The sequence below is a fragment of the Triturus cristatus genome, chromosome 2_2 (genome assembly GCF_964204655.1).
Source record: "Triturus cristatus chromosome 2_2, aTriCri1.1, whole genome shotgun sequence".
Lineage (NCBI taxonomy): Eukaryota > Metazoa > Chordata > Amphibia > Caudata > Salamandridae > Triturus > Triturus cristatus.
This window is the reverse complement of record NC_140582.1, coordinates 758,112,710-758,137,525: the sequence shown is the minus strand read 5'-3', so window position 1 is coordinate 758,137,525 and position 24,816 is coordinate 758,112,710. Positions and strand designations below refer to the sequence as shown.

At 45.8% G+C, this 24,816-nt stretch overlaps 1 protein-coding gene across 7 annotated transcripts in view; it reads left to right on the top strand.

The window, feature by feature from the left end:
- Nucleotides 1-24,816, top strand: part of MICU3 (mitochondrial calcium uptake 3) — a 547,440-nt gene that overhangs the window by 468,768 nt on the left and 53,856 nt on the right. For all 7 annotated transcript variants that reach the window (XM_085642029.1, XM_085642031.1, XM_085642030.1 and 4 more), the window contains one exon: nt 22,029-22,186. In XM_085642029.1, coding sequence (XP_085498155.1) covers nt 22,029-22,186 — 158 coding nt within the window. The remainder of the gene's footprint in view (nt 1-22,028; nt 22,187-24,816) is intronic.

Genomic DNA, 24,816 nt, shown 5'->3' with positions numbered 1-24,816 from the left:
AAAGAGACCAAATTTGTCCCTGAACCAATCAGAACCTCTCACCGTCTAGAACACTCCTGAGAGAACCTTTTGCCCCTTAGTGTTTCTACCGCACGTTGTGGGAGTCTCCTTTGAGCTCTGCTCAAATTCTACTTTTTCAACTTGATTTGAGAACTTTGTTCTTAGAATTTCATCTGCATATATACTCTTCTTTGCTGCCTCTACTTCTCTAAGGAGAAGAAAGGTTTACTTAGAGCCTGTGCCATCTGTTCCAAGAAAAGGCTCTACACGGATGACCCTCATGCTGATTGCATTTGCTGTCTTTACCCTGATCATCAAGCTAAAGATTGTAAGGTATGTCGTACCTTTTGAAGTAAAACCCTGAGGGATCGTGAAGGGCGCCTTTTGATATGGCTTCAAAAGCTAAAGGCCAGAAAGGAGGTTATGTCCAGTGATAGTGATGAGGCATCCTCCTCTACATCTAGGAGATCTCAAAAGAGAAGAAAATCTCTGCATGCTCAATCCTCAGAGGAATGTCCTGAGAAAGCCCTAAAAAAGACCACTCAAGGGTCTTCAGGGTGCAGTCCTTCAAAATATCTCCTCAGCCTAGAGAAAAGGAGAGTAAGGGACATGCTTCAGGGGAAAAACCACCAAAAAAGACGAGTTCGGAGCCGTCAAAATTACCCCCTCAGGTCAAAGAACCCTTCAGTAAGCTGTCTTCTATGCCTTCTGAGGTAAAATCAAAAAAACCTGCATCGTCGACGGGAACGTCGACTAAGAAATCGTCGACGACGAAGATTGAGGTGAAGTTAGTTTCCAAGAAGCTGTCATTGCCTGTATCAGTTGGCTCCCCGTCGACGGAGTCATAGTCGACGATGGTTTCGACGCCGGTAGCATCGACGACGGTATCAACAACGACTTCTACAATGACGACAACCGTGTCGACGACGGGGTCGACGGCGACGACGGGATCGTTGACGGGGACATCTACGACGGTAACTATGTCGTCGACGGCGGATAAAGGAGTACGATTGGTGTCGACAGCGGCATCGACGACAATGGTGTCATAGGTGATCTCCTCGGCGACTATCTCGTAAAATATATATATTTTTGACCTATTCTTAAGATCCTTCTTTTTCCTCTGATGAGAATCTAATGAGAGGATACAACTCGCTTAATACTCCACCAAATATTTTAAAAAGGAGGGGATTATAAAAGTTGTTTGGCAAACCCAGATGATGACACTGGTCACTTTGGTGAAATTATGGGAAACCAATAGTCCTGTTTAGGTTCCTATCATTCTCTTCTTGTTTTTCCTTTTTCTCTTTTCTTTCTTCTTTCTTTTGTGATTGCATTTTGAGTACTAGTACCTTTTGTGCCTGCAGTTTCCCAAGAATAACAGTTGCACCTACAGACCACGGATTATCTCCATTGTTTTGTGGAAGAATTGCTTCCCATCTCCATCATTGGAAAAAAATAACGACGGACCGGTGAGTCCTCAATATAATACAATTCAGACATACTCTAGAATTCCTTCAATTCCCCCCTTGTACTCCACCGACACGTCAAGAGGTCAAACATCTACTTTAGATGCGTCTAGGGATTCGGGCAATGCTCCAAAAGTTAGCAATAGAACCAGTGCCGATCTCCCAGAAAGGAAGGGGGTTTTATTCCTGTTTTTCCTAGTCCGTAAGAATGTTCTCCAATGGTGTCCTGTTCTAAACCTGCGATCTCTGAATACTTATCTCAAGAAGCAATCTTTCCGGATGGTGTCCCTCCAAGACGTTCTGCTGCTCTTAAACCCAGGGGATCATATGGCCACCCTAGACTTGCAGGATGCATATTTTCAAATCCCCATTCATCCTTCCCACAGGCAGTATCTTTGGTTTGCAGTAGCCGTAGACGATTACCAGTTCAAGGTACTGCGGTATGGCCTCAAATCAGCCCCGAGAATTTTTACAAACTGTCTGGCGCCGGTGGCGGCTTTTCTACGGAAACAAAGACACCAGGTGTTTCCGTACCTGGACGATTGGTAGTCAAAGCGCCATCACTAACATCAGCCCAGGCATCAACAGCGGCGTGCGTACAATTGTTTGCCAAACTGGGTCTGACTCTGAATGCGGAAAAAGCATCCCTTCAGCCTTCAAGGAACATCACGTTCTTGGGAGCGATTCTGGACACGACAGTAAACAAGGCATTTCCCTCCATAGAGAGGCAATTGGGACTAATATCTCTTTCCCAGGTGTTTGCAAGAAAAAAAGTATCTTTCAGTACGCCGTTACAAGTCACTACTAGAAACAATGTCCTCTTGCATTCCTCTTGTTCCTTTTTGCCAATTGAAAATGCGTCCTTTACAGGAACAACTGGATCAGCAATGGTATCAGGCAGAGGGATCCTTCGATAACCTGGTGAAAATCACACCGGCCATGGTCCAGGCGGTAGCGTGGTGGACCCAAAAAAGAAATATTTCAGTGGGTCTTGCCTTCCTTACCAAACCGGCTTCACTGGTGATTACCACCCATGCATCCCTGGAAGGGTGGGGAGCATTCCTTCAGGACCTTCAGGTCAGCAGTCAGTGGCAGTTGCAAGAACAACAACTTCACATCAACTTGCTAGAGCTCAGAGCAGTGGGCTTGGCATTACTAGCTTTCCTGCCAAGGATACAAGGATCAGCTGTACTAATCAGGCCAGACAACACAACAGCGATGCATTATCTCAACAAACGGGGGTACAAGATCACTCTCCCTGTCGCAGGAAGCACAACAAATATGGGAATGGGCTGTTCAACACGGAGTGTCTCTAAAAGCGGAACATCTTCCAGGGGATCAGAATATCAAAGCGGACACTCTGAGCAGACTAAAGTCAACCTGCCACGAGTGGGAGATCAACCAGGATATCTTACAAAGCATCTTCTTCAAATGGGGAGTACCGACAGTGGACCTCTTTGTGACAGCTCAGAACAAAAAATGCTGGTTCTTCGCAAGTTGGCATCACCAACAGGGATATTGGGGGAATGCGTTTTTGATGGCATGGTCAGGCGTCTTTGCCTACGCCTTTCCTCCGATTCCCCTCCTGCCACGCGTTCTTACAAATGTAGGAGAGTAGGATCTGCTTCACATGTTTACCCCCACTTTTTGCTGGTGTTTCACTGTTTTTCGACTTTAGTCTGGCTGGGACCCTGCTAATCTGGGCCCCAGCCTAGCTGCTTCCTCTCTAAAATGATTCCATGTACTTTAGGTACATTACAGGTTGGATCTGAGGTGCCCTTGTAAGCCCCTAGTATATGGTATACTATGTACCCAGGGAATAGGTACCCCAGAGGCCTACCAGGGGCTGAAGCATGTATTATGCCACCCCTGGAAAGCCACCCAAAATGACACCACAGGTCCGCTACTTCAACCTGGGTAAGGTGGTGCATGCACATCTTACTGTGATATAGGTTGCCTATATCACTATATATATATTTCTGCTCCATGTGCTGCCTTCGTTGCCGCACTCGTGAGCGGGTGCCCGGTCCAGCGGTGGCAAACCGCTAACGTATCCAGCTCCTTACAAACGTAAATTAGGGCCAGCACTCTCATTAGGTTAAATCCACCTTAGGATTTATTGCGAATCATAAATCAACAACAAACGTGTTTCGGCGTCAGCCTTCGTCAATGTCTTAAACGTGTTTCGGCGTCAGCCATCGTCAATGTCGACATTGATGAAGGCTGACGCTGAAACGCGTTTGTTGTTGATTTCTGATTCGCAATAAATCCTAAGGTGGATTTAACCTAACGAGAGTGCTGGCCCTAATTTACGTTTGTAAGGAGCTGGAGATATATATATATATATCACTCCTATGGCAGGCCTGATCAATCCTGAAGGCAGAGTGCTTGGTTCTTATGTGAGAGGGTGCCCCTGCATGAGCAGAGCCCCTCTGCAGCGTTCGGAGACCCTTCTCTGATGCTGTTTGTAGAGCAGCCTGACCATATACTCTTAAGTGCATTATAACCAAACGGTAAATGCTAACTTTGGACTTGCTACACGGAAACATGTCGTGATTAGTGTCAAACACCTTGGAATCATACCCCCACACCAGTAACTGGTGTGGGAGTATGATCCCACCCTTCTAGAGGGAGAGACATGACCGCACTGGTAAACCCGGTAGAAACTTAATAGAGCCCTGGCATCACAAAATGGATGCTGCAGCCACAGACACGGGTCTGGCCTCCTGCTGCTGACTGAAACTCCGGCAGGGGAGGCCAGGACAATAGGTTTCCTGTCACAGGGAGGTGTAACCACCTCCCAGACAGGCTTATGTGTATTGGGGCTTGGTGGGAGCACTCTGAGTACATTTGGTGTCCTTGTGCATAGTCCAGCTCAGACCGGTTCAGGGACTTCCAGCCCCTGCTCTGGCGCGAAACTGGACAAAGGAAATGGGTGTAGCCACCCCTCTTTCCAAACCCTCCCATAGTTGGGTCCCAGAGTACACTCTGAGCAGACTAAAGTCAACCTGCCACGAGTGGGAGATCAACCAGGATATCTTACAAAGCATCTTCTTCAAATTGGGAGTACCGACAGTGGACCTCTTTGTGACAGCTCAGAACAAAAAATGTTGGTTCTTCGCAAGTTGGCATCACCAACCGGGATATTGGGGGAATGCGTTTTTGATGGCATGGTCAGGCGTCTTTGCCTACGCCTTTCCTCCGATTCCCCTCCTGCCACGCGTTCTTACAAATGTAGGAGAGTAGGATCTGCTTCACATGTTTACCCCCACTTTTTGCTGGTGTTTCACTGTTTTTCGACTTTAGTCTGGCTGGGACCCTGCTAATCTGGGCCCCAGCCTAGCTGCTTCCTCTCTAAAATGATTCCATGTACATTGCAGGTTGGATCTGAGGTGCCCTTGTAAGCCCCTAGTATATGGTATACTATGTACCCAGGGAATAGGTACCCCAGAGGCCTACCAGGGGCTGAAGCATGTATTATGCCACCCCTGGAAAGCCACCCAAAATGACACCACAGGTCCGCTACTTCAACCTGGGTAAGGTGGTGCATGCACCTCTTACTGTGATATAGGTTGCCTATATCACTATATATATATTTCTGCTCCATGTGCTGCCTTCGTTTCCGCACTCGTGAGCGAGTGCCCGGTCCAGCAGTGGCAAACCGCTAACGTATCCAGCTCCTTACAAACGTAAATTAGGGCCCGCACTCTCATTAGGTTAAATCCACCTTAGGATTTATTGCGAATCATAAATCAACAACAAACGTGTTTCGACTTCTAGCCCCTGCTCTGGCGCGAAACTGGACAAAGGAAATGGGTGTAGCCACCCCTCTTTCCAAACCCTCCCATAGTTGGGTCCCCAGAGTATGTCCAACCCCCTACCTTAGTACAAGTATGGGACCCCTGTCCTTAGGACTTTAGATTACTCTGGACGAAACTCTAAAGCTGAATCCTGGACTTTCGACTCTCTGCTCAAGACCAGAGGACTGAAGAAATCTCCCTTGGGGTCAAGGAGTGACTCCCCTGCTTGGCAGGCACCAACGAAGCTATTTGCCGGTCTGTATCATCGAAGCTCCCGCCAGACTCCGAAGTATTTTCAGCCCAGGAAGAGGATTTCCAGACATCTCAGAGGCCGACCCGAGTCCCCAGAAAAGCTGAGACCCGCAGCCCTTGTGAGTAGCGTGGAACTGGAACTCCTGGTCACCTTGCATTTCTGCAAGTGCATTAATTTCTCGACGTCTCTTGAAGTCGTGCTTGGGCTAACTTGTAGCCCCCACCTCGAGCACTGAATCCACCGAAGATTGTCGGCCTGCTCATTCCAAGTGACCCGTGGGCCGCCATTTTGTGTTTCGTCTCGAGGTCCCTTCGCGATCCCTGGTCCGTTGACTGGTGGGTTCCTGAAGAGGTAACTTTGCATTTCCTTGGGCTTTCCTGGTTGCTCCAGACGTGCCCTGACTCCCAACCAAGTGGTGAGTCCCACAGACCTTGCCGGTCTGCACCGAAGCATCTTTCTCGTTTCTGCGTGGGTTGCTGTTGCCAAGGCTTGTTGTGTCCAATCCGGGCACCAACGCTGCAGCGCTCGACATACTTCGTGGGAGAGCTCGAATCCAGCTCCTGGTCATCCTCGACATCTCCTGGTCCTCGTGGCTGAAGAGTCAAACCTCACCTCCTCCACCTGAAATCACCTGACATTGGTGGGCAACTGCTCATCACCTTCCTGGTCACTGGCAAGTGACCCAGACTCTGTCCCCTCTGCTTTCAGGTTCTTCTCATCTTCGATCCAGGCTTGGATCTCTTCGGACACTTCGCACATTCACGGCAGCAGCACTTCTTCGCCAGCTCCCATTGAAATCGACGACGTGACCTGACACCAAAAGACACCTATGCACCCGGCTTCCCTGGGTGAGGTAACATGAGTACTCCAGTGCTCCCGTGGATGCTAGCCCTAGAACTTCCAAAGCCCAGAAGGGTGTGATCCTGACTCATTTCTAAGTGTCCCTAATCTTTAAAAATCTAACCGTGACTTTCCCCATAGAAGCTAACGGGAGCTCGTGGCTGTGTTCACACACTGCGCACGGTCCCCGTGGGTACCCTGTGTCACTACCGTGGGTGGTTCCGTGGAGGCCCAGTGATTCTACAGGCTCTAGGCCTTGTCTAGTTAAGTCGTGGTTCTTATACCACTATTTTAGTATATGGTTTGGCTCGCCCCTAGGGCCTGACGTGTATTTGTGCTATTTTACAGTGATTATTAAAGTGTAACTTGTGTTTTGACCTCTAGCCTCATAAAGCGACTAGGAGGGTGTGTTTAGTAATAAATACATATATTTTATATATATATATATATATACCTGGTGTGGATATCTTTCATTTAGTGACTCAGGAGATTATAGACTGGTAAAACAAGCTGCTTTGCATTCCTTCAAGACTTGGCCAGAAGGCTGCTCTCCATAGCTACCACTAGGATAGCTTTCAATAAAGGTTGTCTTTAACCAATAAGGGGTTGTTTGGACTGATGCAAGGTGCCCACTAGAACTAGTGGGCAGCATATATCAGGCCAACTTCTCACAACAAAGATAAAGAAGGAACCATGCAAAATAATACTAATAGCTCCATGGTGGCCCAGACAACACTGGTTCACGGAGTTGCTCCTACTGTCGGAGGTTCACCCGATTCGGCTACAACCAATACCGTCACTATTGACAATGTCCCAGGGACAAGTGCTTCATCCTGATCCGAAATCGCTGCGCTTAGCGGCCTGGCTCCTGAACACTGCGAATTTCAACACCTAGATATTTCATCAGAATGCAGAAATATTTTATCAAATGCCAGAGCGGAAAGTACAAACAGGACATATAAGATAGAATGGAAGAGGTTCTGTTTGTGGTGCCAAGAGCGTAAGATTCATCCTTTCAACTCAGCGGCTCATGAAATTATCCCATATATTTTAATGTTTACAAAATCTGGCTTCTATTAAAGTGCATCTCGCTGCTATATCTTGATATAGAAGAACTTCCTCAGACCATCGTTGTGGTCCGAAAGAATCATCAAACAGTTCATGAAAGGACTATTTCGAACTTTTCCTCCCATAAATCCTCCTCCACCTCTCTGGCAGTGTAACATCATTCTATCTCTATCTCAATTGATGAAGCAGGCCTTTGAACCAATTCACAGGGCGGACCTAAAATCCCTTTCCTGGAAGGTAGCTCTTCTCATAGCTCACACTTCAGCCAGGAGAATTGGGGAGATACAGGCTCTCACTATACAAGAACCATTCTTACAGTTTAAGGAGGACAGGATCGTTCTCAGGTCTAATCCTAAATTCATTCTGAAAGTGCCAAAAGACTTTCATCTGAATGAACCACTGATCCTTAAGAGATTTTTCCCTCAACCGTCAACGGCAGCGGAAAAAGCTCTTCACTCACTAGATGTTCAGCGCTGTCTGAAGTTCTACTTGCAAAAGACAAGGCCTTTCCGCAAGTCTTCTCAACTGTTTGTTTCTTATTATGCACCCAGGAAGGGTTTTCCTTTATCAAAGAGGGGAATTGCCCAATGGATTTCAAGTGCAATACAATATTGTCATCATCAGCTGGGAAGTCGTTGAATGCACGTGTTCGTGCTCATTCTACAAGAGCAGTGTCCACCTCCACTGCTTTGTTTGCGGGAGTACCTATCCACGATATCTGCAGAGCTGCTACCAGGAAGAGTACGCACACCTTCACCAGACATTACTGCCTCGATGAAGCTACAGAGAAGGATGTGGCAGTGGGACAAGCAGTACTGAGAAACCTTTTCCCGTGACGGTGAGCCCTCTTTACCATCCCTCCTTCCTTTATTGGTTACATATGCACATTTTATTGTTATGTATTGTATTATATGCAAGTCTTGAAAGATTCAGTGTATATATATATATATATGTATATATGTATATCAAGAGTGCCTTTTTCAAGGTACATACGTTGCCTGGTTCCAAGTCTTAGGTGACGTAAAATGTGCTATGATTTACTGCTCGCTATTCTGATTCAGGCATGTGAATCTATGAAAGCTCCGATACTGGAGTAAGAAAACAAGTTACTTACCTGTAACTGTAGTTCTCCAGTATTGGAAGCTTTCATAGATTCACTTGCGACCCACCCTCCTGCCCTGAGAGGCTCACCTTGGATTTAGCACAAAAGGTGTCTAAGGCACAAGTGCAGGAAAATCTGAGTGGCAAAAGTTTCTCTCAGGTGTGTTCTAGATGGCGAGAGGTTCTGATTGGTTCAGGGACACATTTGGTCTCTTTTACACAACAAAGGTTATGGGTTGCAAAAAGGAAATGGGCCTAGGCCTCTTTTCAGTTTGCTATCCAACTAAGCATTGCTTTTTTATATACCGGAGTCTCCCGTCTCGACGACGGGGAATGATTCAGGCATGTGAATCTATGAAAGCTTCCAATACTGGAGAAGTACAGTTCCAGGTAAGTAACTTGTTTTCTTTTGCTCTGCTCGTTGGTGAATGATGTTAGAGCTAGCCTGGAACAATGCAGCATTTTTGTGCAGAGGTGTTTGGTCTCATTAGTGAAAAAAAAAAACATGAGGAATATTCTGAAAGTGTTCTCTTCCCATGAGTTTCATGTGTTTAATGAAACATTGGCTGCCAAATGTAAGCCTGCACTTTGCTCAGTGTCATGCTTCAACATTGTACCTAACCCTGGTTATAATGTTTTTGATATTAATAGACTAGCAGTGCTAATTATCGAAAATAATGACTCCAGGAGCGGAACCCACAAATTGGAGGGGGGGGGGGGGGGGGGGAGTAGAAAAGAAGTAGAATCAAAAAAGGTAGAATAATGAAGGACTGACTGACAGCCTAAGTTCTGTAGACCATATGCAATGGTTTTGAAAATTCTGTCCTCTTCAAAATTGATATATCTGCCAGCTGGCAGAAAGATTAAAGGTAGTCTTACTCGTCTGAAAAATTATTTCCTGTCCCCTATGACTGAATACCACGGCACTGATGGCAGCGGAGTCCTCTGGCTATTCACGGATTGGCTTTGTCCCTTGCTTCCCCAGTGGCAAACATAACTTGACCTAAGTCTCAGAAGTGGCGTGGTTAACAAGGCAGAAAGGCCGAGGCGAGAGCTAAAGTCCTGAGTTGGCTGGGAGATTGAAACGTCAGTATGATGACTGTTGACTGGTGAGGCGAGGTCAGCGGGGGCAGGAGCAGCGAAGGCGAGCGTAAGGTAACCACAACACACATCACAGAAGGACGTGTGTGGTGCTTGCTGGCTGCGCGGCCGTGGAGGATGGCCCCTGGAATGTGGGGGCCCCAACTGCAATGCGCTGGCTGGGGGGGGGCCTATTTTATGCCCCTGATATGTTTGGCATCCCCTTCATTACAAGCACACTGCATGGGACTGCAACATGCTTCTTAGAAAGTGAGTAGCTATCGTGTGGTGTCTAATGGAGATAGCTGGGGAAGTCCAGGAGGGACCATCCCAACAGGCGGAAACTTGAGCAATCAACAAAGCATCACAATGCAGTTGCTGTGGATGAGGGGGTTCGTACATGTGTGCACATGAGGTGAAAATGCATTGGCCTTAACTTAGGGAAATAATACGTCTTCATAAGCCCGCATGCCTTTACAACATTAGTTAACTACACCTCTGCCTGCAGGTCTGTCTTAACTGTCCAGTCAACACTGACCACACCAAGGGCTCATGCTCCGAACGAGGGTTACCACCTCAACAGTATCCTACAAGCACAACTGAAGCTGGTACCAATAATAATTGATAACTGGCAATACATGTCCTGTCTTTGTTGCCCCCAGAGACCGCCCGTTATTTCTGCAGCCTCATCGTCTCTCACCTTCCAGATCTATGTCAGGTGGCTTTGTTAATGGTTTATTTCAAAACACAAACAGTGGTGCAGGAAGGATCTTTAGATTGGGGGTGCTGCCATCAATGTTACATCATTGAAGTCCTAGGTATTGTGAAAAATGCAAGAGTTAAACAAAGAGCATGTGTAACAAATGAGCCACACGTCACAAATATACTACTAAAGCAAGGTGTGGTAGCACACACTCATTCACAGACAGCACATTTACATTCAAATGACCACTACATTTACACATACATGCAGTTGTTACTGATAAAACTATATAGGGCAGATAGGATAGATAATGGGCGGGGTTTCAGAGAATATTTGTCATAAGTGTCTTTATTGACATAAGAGTATTTAAGTGCCTTTATTGAACTAAAATCTTTGTTTACATCACACTAAGGAATTGCCAAAAAAGTGTACTTCATTTTTGCTTTCCTAACTGATGAAATATTTTTTTTAAGTTGTACAGTTCATTTACAGGTATTTACATTTTGTTGTGAGATAGAAAAAATAGACATTCCTTTAATTTTATTTATTTAGAAAGTTTTGTATAACGCGAAAGTGACCCTCGAGGGTATCAGAGTGCTTTACATGCAGATAACACGATCAGCACTTGGTCTGATCAACAGGCAAACATATGTGTGAGACAAACAAATCAAAAGTTAAGAATAGGCTAACAGTGATTGGAGTACAATAAAAACACATCCAAGACAGGATAGACTACATAAAAGTTAGCTATCTGAATCAATTCAGTGTCATTGAGATGTTGAATTAGGGTAAGAACTTAGTCAGTAGATAGGCGAAGGTTCGGCGGTAAAGAGTTCCATATCTTGGGAGCGACAGCTGAGAATGCTCTTGCCCCAGTTTTTTTTATTTTTTATGGGTTCGTTGGGGTTTCAGCAACAAGGTGAGCGCACTTCGTGAGGATCTGCAGCCCCCTGATTTTTCTAGCTTTTGTGCCAGGTAACTGGGGGTGTTGAAGTGTAGCACTTTGTGCGTCATGCAAGCAATTTTTAGATGGATTCTTGCTTCATATGGTAGCCAATTTAAGTTTTTAGGGCTGGTGAGATGTGTGCATTTCTTTTTGTTCCGAGAACCAGTCTAGCTGCTTCATTGAGAGAGGCTCTTAGTGGTGCTAGTTTGTATTTAGGTAGGCCACACAGAGTGTGCACTGCCGTAATCCAATCTGCTCGAGTTCCTATCGACGGATGGTACCTTGACTCCCTACGGCTTCGAGAAGCTAAAATCATCTCCTTGAGTGAAGAAATCTGTCAACGAAGGACCAACTGGCCTTCTTTGTTATACAAGATCAGAACAGTCAGTATTCTGAATTCCATTGTTGCCCATCCTGCTACGGGCACTCGCATGGTATACACCCACCCAACTAAGACCGGATGAATTACATTCTATCTCCAATGAGGAAGTGATTACTCCTCTAATTCGTACAACAAATTATGAGAGTCTTTTTGTATTGCTCAACTGTCCTGAAGATGGTCTGACCGATTGACGCCCCAACAGACCGAAACGTCGACTGTATTTTCCATTTCCACAGCATACCTGCACAGTTGATTGTTCTCTAAATATGAGATAGATCTCTGTTTACTTTATTGGATTGGATATCTGTAATGTCATGATTTGTGGATAATATTAAGTTGTTTTTCCCTTCATGTTACATTATACATTTACCTGTTTTCTGTACTCCTTTTTATGAATTGTTTCTACATAAAAAACTAGTGATTTTTTTCACTTTAAAAAATACCCCGTGTGTGTTGCTATATATCATTGACTGAATTCAATTGAATAACGTTTGGTTGAGTTTCTATCTAGAACTCACGTAAAGATTACTTTGTACTGTATAATAGAACTGAATCTCGCTAGAACAAAATCCCTTGTTGGCCTTCTACTATTACAACGTAATCCAATCTGGGTAATACTAGGGCTTGTACTGCTAGTTTTAGATCTTCATGAGGTAAGTATGGTTTCAGCTTCCGCAGAATGCTCAGTTGGTAGTTTGCTCCTTTGGTGGCAGCACTAATGTGATTCTGCATATTTAGGTGTTTGTTTAATGTAATACCTAAGGATCTGGCCGAGTCTATGATGTGGGGCGAGCAATTGAGAGCTGTAAGGTGATTCAGCCAAAGATCAATCTTGATGTTGTTATTTGGTGGAGAAAAGAGAAGAAATTCTGTTTTAGCAGCATTGAGTTTGAGGTGGTTCACCGTGAGCCAGAGGTGTGTATTTTGTAGAATGGAGTTGAGGGTCATAATGTCATCTGGAGAGGCAATCTTGAGATATAGCTGGGTGTCAGCGTACATGTGGTAATTGATGTTAGCTGATTTTAGGAGGTTTGTTAGCGGTTCCAGGAATACGTTAAAGACAATGGGGGAGAGAGCGGATCCTTGAGGAACACCCAGAGTTATCGCTTGTGGCTTAGATAGAGATTGATTCATTTTGACTCATAAGGATCTGTTTTGGAGGAAAAAAGCGAACCATTATAACACAGCACCTGATAAGCCCATTCTTTGTTCCAGTAGTATTAGTAGGGTGTCGTGTTTGACGGTGTCAAATGCAGCAGATAAATCCAGCAGTATTCGAAGGCATGATTCGTTCTTGTCCAGCATTTTTAGAATGTCATCTACAATATGGGTAAGGGCTGATTTTGTGCTGTGATTTTGACGCAAGCCTCATTGGAATTGATCGAGGAATTGAAACTTTTCTATGTGATTGCAGAGTTGTTTCTGTACACATTTTTCTAAGAGCTTTGCCAGTGTAGGGGTGTTGGAGATGGGCCGGAAGTTGTTAGGGTCAGAGCAGTCAGCCAAAGTTCTTTGTATAATGGGTGTTACTTGACCGATTTTTAGGGAGTCTGGGATAGAACCTTGGCTTAGAGAGGCATTTACAATCTTTGACCATAGTGGAAGGATACAGGTTTTGATCTCTTTTAATATGCTGGGAGGTAGAGGGTCAGAGAAGTGGTTAGAGGGGTTTAAAGATGAGAGAATAATGTAGATTTCCGGTTCGCTGATTGGGGAGAAGGCGTTCCACGTAGCATTATTTTTGTAGGTGATGCAGGGTGGTTCCATCCCTTCCGTAGATTGGTTGACTGGGAGGGCCAGTAGTAGTTCCTTCGCTAGTTAAAGTTCCTTCTCTATCTTTGTTGTTTTATTCTTGAAGAAGGTGGCTAGTTCTTCGCAGTTTGGTAGGGTGCTGGGTCTGGAGTCTGTTGGGTTTGATGTGTTACGCGATTCCTGTTTGACTATTTCTGGCCTGGTTAAGTTGGGTTCTAATAAATTTAGTTTTTGCCTGTCTTATTCTACTATTGTATGTGTTCCTTATTGCTCTTAAGCGTTTTAGTGATTCTATTGATGGAGAATCTTTCCAAGCTCTTTCTGCCGTTCTTAGGTTGCGTCTTTCTGTGTTCAAGTTGTTATTGAACCAAGGCTTTGAGATTTTAGTGGAGATGTTTTTCTGTTGTAGGGGGATGATAGAGACTTCTCGTATTGAAGTATTGTAATAGTCAGTGAGGTCGTTGACATCCTCCATATTGGTCTGTGGGATCAAGGTGTTGTTGCAAAGGGTGGTTAGATCATTATGGTTTATATTACTAAGATTCCTTTTCCACTGTTTGATTTTCTTCAGTTGGCCATTCCTAAGGATTTCCTTTAAGTTGATGAGGAAGGTGATGCGATAATCTGACCAATCACAAGGGGTAATAGACTCTAAAGAGATGGTGTCCGACTTAGAGATGATAAGGTCCAGAGTCTCTCCCTTATTATGTGTAGGCCCTTCGCAGATTTGGGACATCTCGTGGTTTAATAGGAAGGATTTTAGGCTATTCACTGAGTGGTCATTTAGGTCATTCCGATGTAGATTAAAATCACCCAGGAAGATCTGTGGTTCTTGATGATTATAATTTATTGTTAAGATTGCAATGAATTGATCGATGAAGTCCTGGTTATCACCCGGTGGGTGATAGAAGGCATGTAGATTACAAATAACTTTGTTGTTGCAAGAAATATTGACGCTAAGATATTCACATGTTGTTGCCTCTATTGATTCTATTTGGCGTAATGATAAAGTATTTTTGTGGATGCATGCTATTCCACCACCCGTTTTCCCTGTTCTGTCGTATGATATTGTGACTAGGTGGGACTAGTAGATCTATGATGGGGTGGGATGAGCTGTTTAGCCATGTTTCCATGAGGATAACTATATCGAACGTATGTGTAAGAATGAGGTTGTAGATATTAGCTACGTGTTTATTTGCTGATCTGCAGTTGAGGAGCATGCACTTTAGTTGTTTGTTATTGTGTTGATAGGCCATTTGTTATAATGATTCGTTTAAGGTTGTTCTTGTTTATTTCTCTGTGATTGTGAATTGGTTCTCTGAGATGGTTCGCTTGGATGGATTGGATTATGAACCACCTTGCTCAAATTAAATCCAGACTTATGATATAGGAGGAGTTCATGGATCTAATTGTTTTATAAATCTTGCTTTGATCTGTTTGGTCTGGAAGCCTCGTTGGGGGTAAGGAGTAGTATGCTGACCTAGGTTGGCTGTGAGGGTGGATTGGAGTGGGCTGATGTCTGTATGGGTGTCCTTTCTGGTTATCTTGGTACTTTTTGCGTTTCGAAAGGGCCCAAGATTGGCTGTGATTGAATTAAGTCTCTGTATCTCCTCTTTAAGGTGCTTAATTCCACGCTCGATTTCATTGAGTTGCATTGCCCAATACTCCAGTTTAAGGGAAGTGGTGGGATGTGACGCGATATCTGATAATGGTGTGTTGTCGTTAAGGTCGCCTAGTTGAGAGCAATAGTCATTGTTAGTTGTGTCTTTATGTTGTGTATATGTGAGAGGCTGACTGGCAGAGATGAGAGGAAGCGTAGGACTGAAGGTGGTGGCAATGTTACTGGATCTCACTGTTTTAAGGTTGGTTAGTTGTGCGGCTGTGGGTTCATGGATATTGTTTCCTGTATGGGAAGATCAGGGAGGACGTGATGGCGCTGCTCTCATTGGTGTGATCTGGAGAGGTGAGCGGGGGTAAGTGATGGGGGTTGAATTGTCAAGCCGTGATGGTCTAGACTATTTTTGTTGTTGAGGGGGTGAGCAGGGGGAGTTGGTTGCAGAATTCCTAGTAGCGATCACAATCATAGATTGAACGGTATGTTCTGGAGGAGGTGGGGGGGTGGTTTCGTATGTGGGTCGGTAATCCTCTGGACCAAGAGAGGAGTTGAGTGATTTGCGAGTGTCCCTGAACTCTATGGGTGATGACGGAGTTCCATCAAGCACGTTAGGGAGCTTATGGGTTGGGAGATTGGGCTTGTTGTGGATCCCCTTTTTTAGGATGTGGAAGATTTTGTTAATTAAGGTTAGATTATCATTTGAAGACTGAATTAGTATAATCCCATTATTGTAAATGGATATGGTGGCATTTGCATTGCATAGGGGAGAGGGAGATACCGTTAATCTAAGTCTGTGAGGTGTTTTTCTGGTGCCTGTGATGCTTAACATGGCGTGTACAGTGTTCCTCCATTGGGCTCTTTTTTTTGTGTGGAATATAAGGTCATTAGTTCTTGTTCCCTTGGTGATACTAAAATAAGGGTCTTGGATAAGCGTTTCTGGATGTGCTTTGAGTAGTTGGTGTTTGAGTTTTTTTGATGCATTTTTGGAGAGGTTGAGGGGGTATTTGATGGTATAGGCATTGTCGCCCGATGGTTCCAGTTTGGAGTCCAATCTTGGAGAAACTGTAAGGTATTTCATACTCCCTGTATGCCAGCAAAATTGATACATAAGTCACTTTACAAATACTTCCCAGTCAGAGAAAGAAAAATTAAACACCGAACTCCATGTTAAAAGAATAAGCAGCAATCACAAGACATAGTTTGACATTTAACCTCTGTCACAGCAAAATGTAACAAGATAATTAAAATATGTAAAAGTGTCTTCAATGCTTATTCAGCTTCTGAACTTCAGCATAGTAACTTTGGAGGTGCTACAGCACCGAAGCTCGTGCCCAACTTCGAGCGCTTATGAACAAATTGGTGGGATCCTTGAATTATTAATATTCATCTCGTCAGACAAATTTATTCAGAAAGTTGTATTGTGATATTACAGGCTTCTCACTCTTTCAATCGGAGAGTAGACATATCTGTCCCTGTCAGACTGCCTTTGTGAGTTCTGATGGCTCGGGGGGGGTGGGGTTGTATTTATGTATGTGTGTGTGTGTGTGTGTGTATGTGTATATATGTGTGTGTGTATATATATATATATATATATATGTGTGTGTGTGTTAGGAATGGGATTTCTGGTTGGCTAGGGCAAATGCCTAATTTAGGCAGAAACCACCACTCTAGTCAGGGAAAGGGAGTTAAACGCTGAAGATAACCCCTGCTCACCCCCTTGATAGCTAGGCACTAGCAGTCAGGCTTATCCCAGAGGCAATGTGTGAAGCGTTTGGGCAACGCACTCACACAGCAGCGACACACTAGGCACACCACAAAAGAAACTTAACAAAAGGTTATATAAAAAATAGCCTTTGTATTACTCATAAAACACATTAGAATGCAATCACACATATACACTGTGCCACCTGGCACTAGGTATTACTTTACAGGGGATTATATACATTACGGGGCCAATCGTGCCACGGTCATAACCACTAGAATGCAAATAGTGAAAGTAAAACAATCAGCAACTACTGGAATTAGCACTTATGCATGAACAACATTAAGCATAAACACATTATGCATAAATACTGGGCATAAACACATCATACCTCATCACCTTAGGCATAAGCCACATTATGCATCACATCACAGTAGGGCCATAAGAAATACTGAGAACGTGCACATACCAGGAAAACATCAGGGACTGAATTGAGGTACACATCCTGTCTAGTTGCACCCCCGAGAACACTGTAATCACCATATGATGCGTAGAGTATCAATCCTGGGCAATGTAACTCTAAAGCCTAATCACATCAGGGCATAACATACATCATGAATCCCTGGGCCAATAGGGCCATTGTTGTCACAGCACACGTAGGACACTAAAGTGAACACCTACTACATCAGGGTCCCTAACACTTGGAGCAGCTAGATCGAGCCCCCGGCACAGGAACCACTCCTGGTATCAGATGTCCTCGCCGTAACTAGGGTGCTGCTTCTCAGCCGGACCGGGACCTCTGGCGAGGGTTTCCCTCTCAGCCTGTGTCCGATTCCCAATCTCTAATGGCTCCCCACAGTGTGCCCATAACGAAAGGGAGGGAAGGACCCCCACACCCTTTCCCAGCGTGCTAAACCAGGAAGTGCAGACGCTTGGGGACACGTGGGGCCACTGCAGCCAATCACTGCTGCACCAACAATGGCGGCCTCTGCCAAATACTCCCTGGGCTAGTGACTGCAAGGCCTGGGGAGTGCAAACCTCCCGTGACAGCCAGGAGCCTCCGTCTATCCCCACAGTAGGCAGAGTGTTTCAAGGTGCAGCGGGCACGCCTGCACGGGTCAAGTAGGGGCCGAGCAGGACCTGCGTCGAGTCGGCTGACTGACCTGACTTCCAATGCGCTACCAATCTGCCCAGTGAGGAGGCGGCAGGATGACCCCTTGGTCCTCTCATTGCTTGAGGGGCCCGCAAGCCACGTCCTTCTTTTACCGCCGGTCTTGCTCTCCTCAGGCTCCGTCTTGGCTGCACGCAATCCTGCTTGGCCCCGCCCACTTCCAGGCACAGCTCCTGCCTGGTTTCCTCGTCCGGGGGGAAGCTCCACCCCGAGTCAGGCAGCTTCACCTGATGTCTGTTTTTTCTAACCTGGATGTCCCCAAATGCAGTGTAGGCTCCCGATCAGGCATCGTTGTGGGAGTGACAAAGGAGCACTGACTCGGCTGGACTCTCAGTGACCGGCCTTCTGGGCGCTGAGCAGGGGGGCGTGCCGACACGCACACTGGGCAGCCCTCCTCTCCACCATCGGAGGAAATACAGCACTCCTCACACACCGGACTGTATGAGAGGCGCTGGGCGAAAACATAGGCACTCCTCAGGTCCTTCTGTAAAGCGATCCACACCTCTTCAAAATAAAGCGCGCTACCCATGTTTTGTTTAAAGATAATAAAAGGAACATAACAGCGCTCCCCACGCGCTGTCACCAATCATGTAGGGCAAGCCACAAAGTCATGAGGTACCACAGGGGCACACCAGCAAAGTGTCCCCAGGAGGCCAGCACAAGGATTCCCTCAGGCAGAGTGATTGTTTTCCCCTAGTCCTTGAGAGGCAGCAGGTCCATGGGGGTTCCCCCTGGTCTCACACAGTCCTTCAGCAGCCTGCTGGCTGCAGGCTTCAAGTAAGCATCCAACAGCACCTGTTCATGGCGTCACAGCCTCAATACTTATCCCCGTTAGTGTCTTTTTTCTTCCCCTGCTACAGGGCTTTGCACCCATTCCAAACCAGTTCTGGGGGCGCTCGCATCTTTCCCTAAAGGTGCACCACCACCCTCTTTGTCAGTGTAGGCTCTGGCCCCAGACACACCACAGGGGGGGCGGAGCCAGCATTGTGGAAGGCAGGCACAGTCCCATTCAGTCCCAGGGCTACTCCTCCCACCACTCCAAATGCAGATTGGCCTGTTCAGCCTAGTGTTTACTCACCCAGCCCCTGTCACTCCAGAGCCAGACATGCAATCCACATCAGGCAGGCACAAAGACACATAGCACACAGAAATACCCACTTCTAAAAGTGGCATTTCTAAAATAGTGATAATACATCTGCGCACACCATTACGCATCATTTATTATTACTATTCCAAACATACCAAACTTGACCACGCTACTCCTCTCATATCAGGAATTACCACTGACACACATATCAGGGAATCCCCAATGCATTCCTGTGAGAGTGCAGCCTCACAGCAGTGAGAAACCAAAATGGCTTTTTGTCACTACCAGGACATGTCACACACTTAAGGTACATGTCCTACCTTTTACCTATATTGCACCCTGCCCATAGGGTTAGCTATGGCCTACTTTAGGGGTGACTGACATGTAGTAAAAGTGGGGTCACAGAAGTGGCACCCACTTTATGTGCCATGTCACAGCGGCAGTAAACTGCGCGCACAGGCCCTGCAATGGCAGAGGCCTGACACAGGTTTGAAAGGCGACTTTGGTGGGTGGCGCAAGCAGCGCTGCATGTCCACCAGTAGCATTTAATTTACTGGCTCTGGGTATCTGAGATACCACTTTATAAGGGACTGACAGGTAAAATAAATATGCCAAACAGGTGTAGACCAATCTTATAATTTATTAAACAGAGAGCACACGCACCTTACACTGGACAGCAGTGCTAAAGTGCCCAGAGTCCTAAAACCACCAGGTCAGAAAAAAGACTAGGAGAAAGGCAAAAGTTCAGGGATGACCCAGCAAAAAGGGACAAGTCCAACAGTGTGCGTGCGTGCACACGCGCTATGGACCAGTCTGTGATTGAGTTTGTTTGCACTATAGACTAGAGCCAGAGAATTTTCACATGAACAGCGCACACCCGCTGTCTTTAGTCCTCTGCCCAGACAGCCAAGTAAGCCAAATTCAGCTGTATTCCCATTGTTCTAAGTCCTTTAGGGACTGCTAGTAGTAAGCTGCAGCCTTCCGAGTTGTCAAACAGCCTCAAACAGTCACAGTAATTGATTTAGTCAGTCACTGTGTGTTTGGACTGCAAAGAAAAACTGTATAAGAAATATACACCATTTTCATTCACCTCTCAGTGAAAAGTGGAGAATAGAGCTTTTATTTCTCTCTCCCAGTCCTCGAGTAGCAGTTAATGATGCAGTTCAGGATTTACGTGTATTACATGTAGTATTATATTGCATGAGACCGAGTGCTGAGACCCATTCGAAGAGTTGAATGCAGGCTGCTCTACTGGCAGAAGATTCACTGAGGTATCATTGAGGCGCATTTAACAAGCTGTCATGGGTTCAAGGTTCATAATAGCAAAGATGGCCAGGTTATACAAGTTAGGATTGAGGTGTATTGCCAGAGCTGTATGGGGGTAACCGTGCAGGGAATAGCAGAGTCCTTCCGGTCTGCTGGATTGTGGTTCGTTGGTAGCTCTCTATGTGGGTAGCTTTATTCAAATAGAAGGGTGTTTGTGCTGCCTGTAAGGGTTGTGCTATCCAGGCACAGATACGTTTATTGTATAATATTGGACCAACCGGTCTTCTGCAGGGCAGAATAGAGGTGTAGTGGTAGAGTTGTCAGTGTAGCCGGTCTGTTTATTTTTACCAGGGAAGGTGACCACCCTAGCCATAACTCATGCCCTACCAACACCATCCATCAAGTCCTCAAGTAGTTTGTAGAGGGAGATCTGTATGCAAAGCCTGCTCCTAAATCTATATGAAATGACTTGCATGTTTTTGCTTCATGTCCCTCAATTCACTTCCTAGTTAATTGAATGCCTGCTGTATTGCGCTCCCGGGAGGGCTATTTTTATGCATTATTTCGAGATGCATTATTTCGAGAATAAAAACTGAATTCAATACCTTTGCCATCAAATTCTGAGTACCTGCTAGTGTGCATTGCCATATCTGCCTCTCAAATTAAATCAGAAAGTTATTTTCCCTGCACTCACTTAATGTAATCTTCCTTTCCTGTGATATAGCATGTGAAACTTCTTAATCCCCATCGAGGAATGTTAAGGCAAATAAGATTGGTTGAGCGGCAGTCATTTAGATATGGTAAAATGCCCAACACCTTTTCAGAGCGGTCCTCCGCTTAGTCTTAGGGCCATCCAATATCTCAATTTCCAGCCTGCTTGAAACTCTCTGACCAAACATGGTCTTTAATGTCACTCTTGCTCACTGAAGTACAAGTGTCAGGGGCAATATCTCTGTCATTATTTGGTTATGCCGGAAACGGTGAAGAGGAGTAAGAGAATAAGTGAGAAAGGAGACAGGAATAGAAAGAAGGGAGAATGAGGAGAAAGGTTGATATGTGGGACTACGGGGTAAAAGAGAGAATAAGGAATGGTAATGAGAAAATGGTGGAAGTAGGAACAGCAAGGATGAGACGGAAGGGACAGAGGATTGCACTGGGTAGGAAATGAAGGAAGAAAGTGAGGGGAGCAAGGTGAGTGCTAGGATAGGAAAGAAGGAGACAGAAGAAAGAATTAGGACAGAGCGATAGGAAGGATCAAAAGGAAAAAGGGTTAAGGTGTATGTGTATGTCTTAGAGATGTAATTGTTAAAGAAGAGGGATTAGGAGAAAGTAAAATACAGCACAAAAAAATAGGAATGATGGGGGCAAGGGGGTAAGCAGTATATGATGACAAGGGAGTTGTAAATTGCACAATTCTCCTCCATTAAAAAAGTGATTAAATGGGGGACAATGTTCACTACCATATTGCTATTTTCCTTAAGTCTGGTATCTGCTTTGAGTTTATTTATTTAGATTGTATTTTCCTAATTGTTACTACTGCAGCATTTGTTAGATACTGTGATTTGCTAATCAGATCAACATGAACTTTATTTTGCCTTACATTTTTTATTTGTCTGGTTGAGAATGTATTTTCTATGATTTCATGTTTTAAGTGTTTGCGAGATATTTCAAACTGGAACAGTCAAATGCAAAAACCTTAGAGAGGTTTCCATTCATTTTAGAGCATTGCAGAATTACATTTTCTGCAATCATGTAATAATTATATAACATTATTATGTATTTGATTGTTTACCTAGATGAGTTCAAACGTGCTGTCTACGTAGCAACGGGTCTAAAACTTTCGCCACATTTGGTAAACACAGTCTTCAAGATATTTGATGTTGACCGAGATGATCAGTTGAGTTATAAGGAATTTATTGGTATCATGAAGGATCGACTACACAGAGGATTCCGGGTAAGAAATGCTAATCAGTTTTATTTTAACTCCAAACAGGGCCGGCTTTAGGGCAGTGCGACTGGCGCAGATACACCTGGAGCAGACTATGGTGGTGTGATTATTGGTATAAAAGCACGTGAAATTCCTTGTGCGTCCAGCAATTTTCAGGCAATAACAAAAATGTCAAGATAACTCAGATTAATTTTCCTGTTGATGATAGATCAGAATTTTTTCTAGCGACAGTTTTTACTCATCTTAAAGTAGTGCAGAGCGTGAATGCACCTGCTGCAAAGAGTGAACCATGCAGATCACAGAAGTTTTTGTGAGTGAACTGCGAGTAGCGCTATAAAAAATTAAATGTGTGTCAGAAAGGGGCTATTGAGAGATGAGAGGCACTATTGGAGGGTAGATGTGAGAGAATTCGTGGAGAAGGAAGTCATGGGGGTAGGGGGAGTACGCCACAAACAACTGTCACACTGGGCTCCAACGGAGCTAAAGCAGGCCCGACTCCCAATGTCACAATCCTCCACATGTTGAGGTGAATATTTCATTTCCAGCATATATTGACAATCTCGTAGCTGGTTAACCATGAAGTAATTTAACGGATTCTTTTCCTTTGTCACTGCATTTATTTTTCCCTATAAGGTTGTGTCAGGGATTATTAATGTGTTTTTTTCGTTTTCAACAATGTTCCATAAAAATAGCTGCAACTGTTAAACCTGCTGTTCAAAACATACATGTAAGTACCAGCTGGCAAAACCATAATGAACAAAAACATACTTTTTTACCATTCATGGCAAGTGTTCTGTAGCAAGGACTATAAATCTGTTCATGTGTATTGAAAAAAGCCACTTTAAATATTTCTACCTTTGGATGTAAATATGCATGCATGTATCCTCTTTGTAAACAAAACCACTCACCGCCAGCCAGTTTCCTATCGGTTATCTCACATGTCTTTATTCAGGGGCGTTGCTCAGGTGGACTATTTGGGGTGTCCCCCCCACCTAATAATTTCTTCTAAATAGTTGTAACCTGAGCCGGGGGAGGCGAAGCCGGACCCATTAGGCATCTGGGCTAAATGGCAGTCGGAGGTGGGAAGCTCCTCCCCCGCACATTTAAATAGCCCGCTCGAAAGGGGCCGACCAGGATTGGTCGCCCCAAGGAAAGCGTGAACCGTCCCAATCCGGGGGCGAGCTGACAGAGCTCGGAGGAGGGAGCGTCATACGCTGTGGTGTTGCGTAGGGCGGCCAAGGCTCTCAACCTCGAGCTTCCTACGGTGGCGGTCAGGACTAACCTCCTTATTGAGATGCTTCAACCTTCGGCGAGCTCTTTGAAGCCCCTGCTACCGTTTAATGAGGCCCTCACCAACGTCCTTTTGGGCACGTGGTGCAGGCCCAACACGGGGGCTCCCGTGGACAGGATGATCGCCCAACGCCCGGCTCCGGGTGACCCCACTTTCCTCTCCCAACACCCCACCCCAGAGAGCTTGGTGGTCCAAGCCTGCACCTCCAAAAGCGCCTTCCCTACCACTCCACCAGAAAGGGAATCCAAGAAGCTGGACCATCTTGGCAAGAAATTTTTCTCTTCCGCCCGTTTATGGCTGCGGTCCGTAAACACTGCATGTCTCTTGGGCCGTTATTCGCACTCAGTGTGGGATACGGTGGTGCAAGTGCTGCCGCAGTGTCCAAAGGAGGCCAGGGCAGTGCTCTCCAAGACTGTTGCCGCCAGGAGAGATGCAGCAAAGTTTATGATCTGTTGTGGGCTGGACACCGCCGACTCTCTGGGCAGGGCTATTTCAATGTCGGTAGCACTTCATCGCTATGCCTGAATGAGGTCCACTGGCTTTTCAGGGGGTGTCCAGAACACCTTGATGGACATGCCCTTTGATGGCCGTCGCCTTTTTGGTGACAAAGCAGACAATACCCTAGAGCGCTACAAGGACTCACGGGCTACGGCCAAGTCCTTGGGCCTCTCCTTTTCGCCCATTTCATGGCTACGGAAGGGGTGCCCCGCTATGTCACACCCAGGGCCACAGGCCGCAGCAAGTTACCCAACCTTCGCGCGGCCGGACATGTGGAAACAACCGGTGAGGTCCCGGGGGCTAGCGGGCGGGCCAGTCCACCAATCCCCCTCTGCAGCTGCCTCTAAACCCTCCTAGTCTGACCTTTCAGGCCCATCAAACACCAGTGGGCAGCAGGATTCGCCATCACCTCCCCCACTGGCGCACCATCACTTTGGACAGGTGGGTTTTGCAAATAGTCCGAAGGGGCTACTCCCTCCCCTTCAAGACTAGCCCTCCAGCCATGCCACCGCGATACCACCGCATGTCGGAGGATCATCTGGCCCTTCTCCATCAGGAAGTTACGTCTCTCTTGGCCAAGGTAGCCATCAAGCGCGTTCCAATCCCAGAAGTAGATTGTGATGTCACTCCCACTTCTTTCTGGTTCCCAAGAAGGACGGGGGCCTGCGTCCTATCTTGGACCTCAGGGATGTCAATCGCTTCCTCCGGAAGGAGAAGTTCAAGACGTTGATGCTTGCTCAGGTCTTGTCTGCCCTCGACCCGCAAGACTGGATTGTAGCGTTGGACTTGCAGGACACTTATTTTCACATTCTCGTCCTGGCGGCCAACGCGCATTACCTGCGGTTCT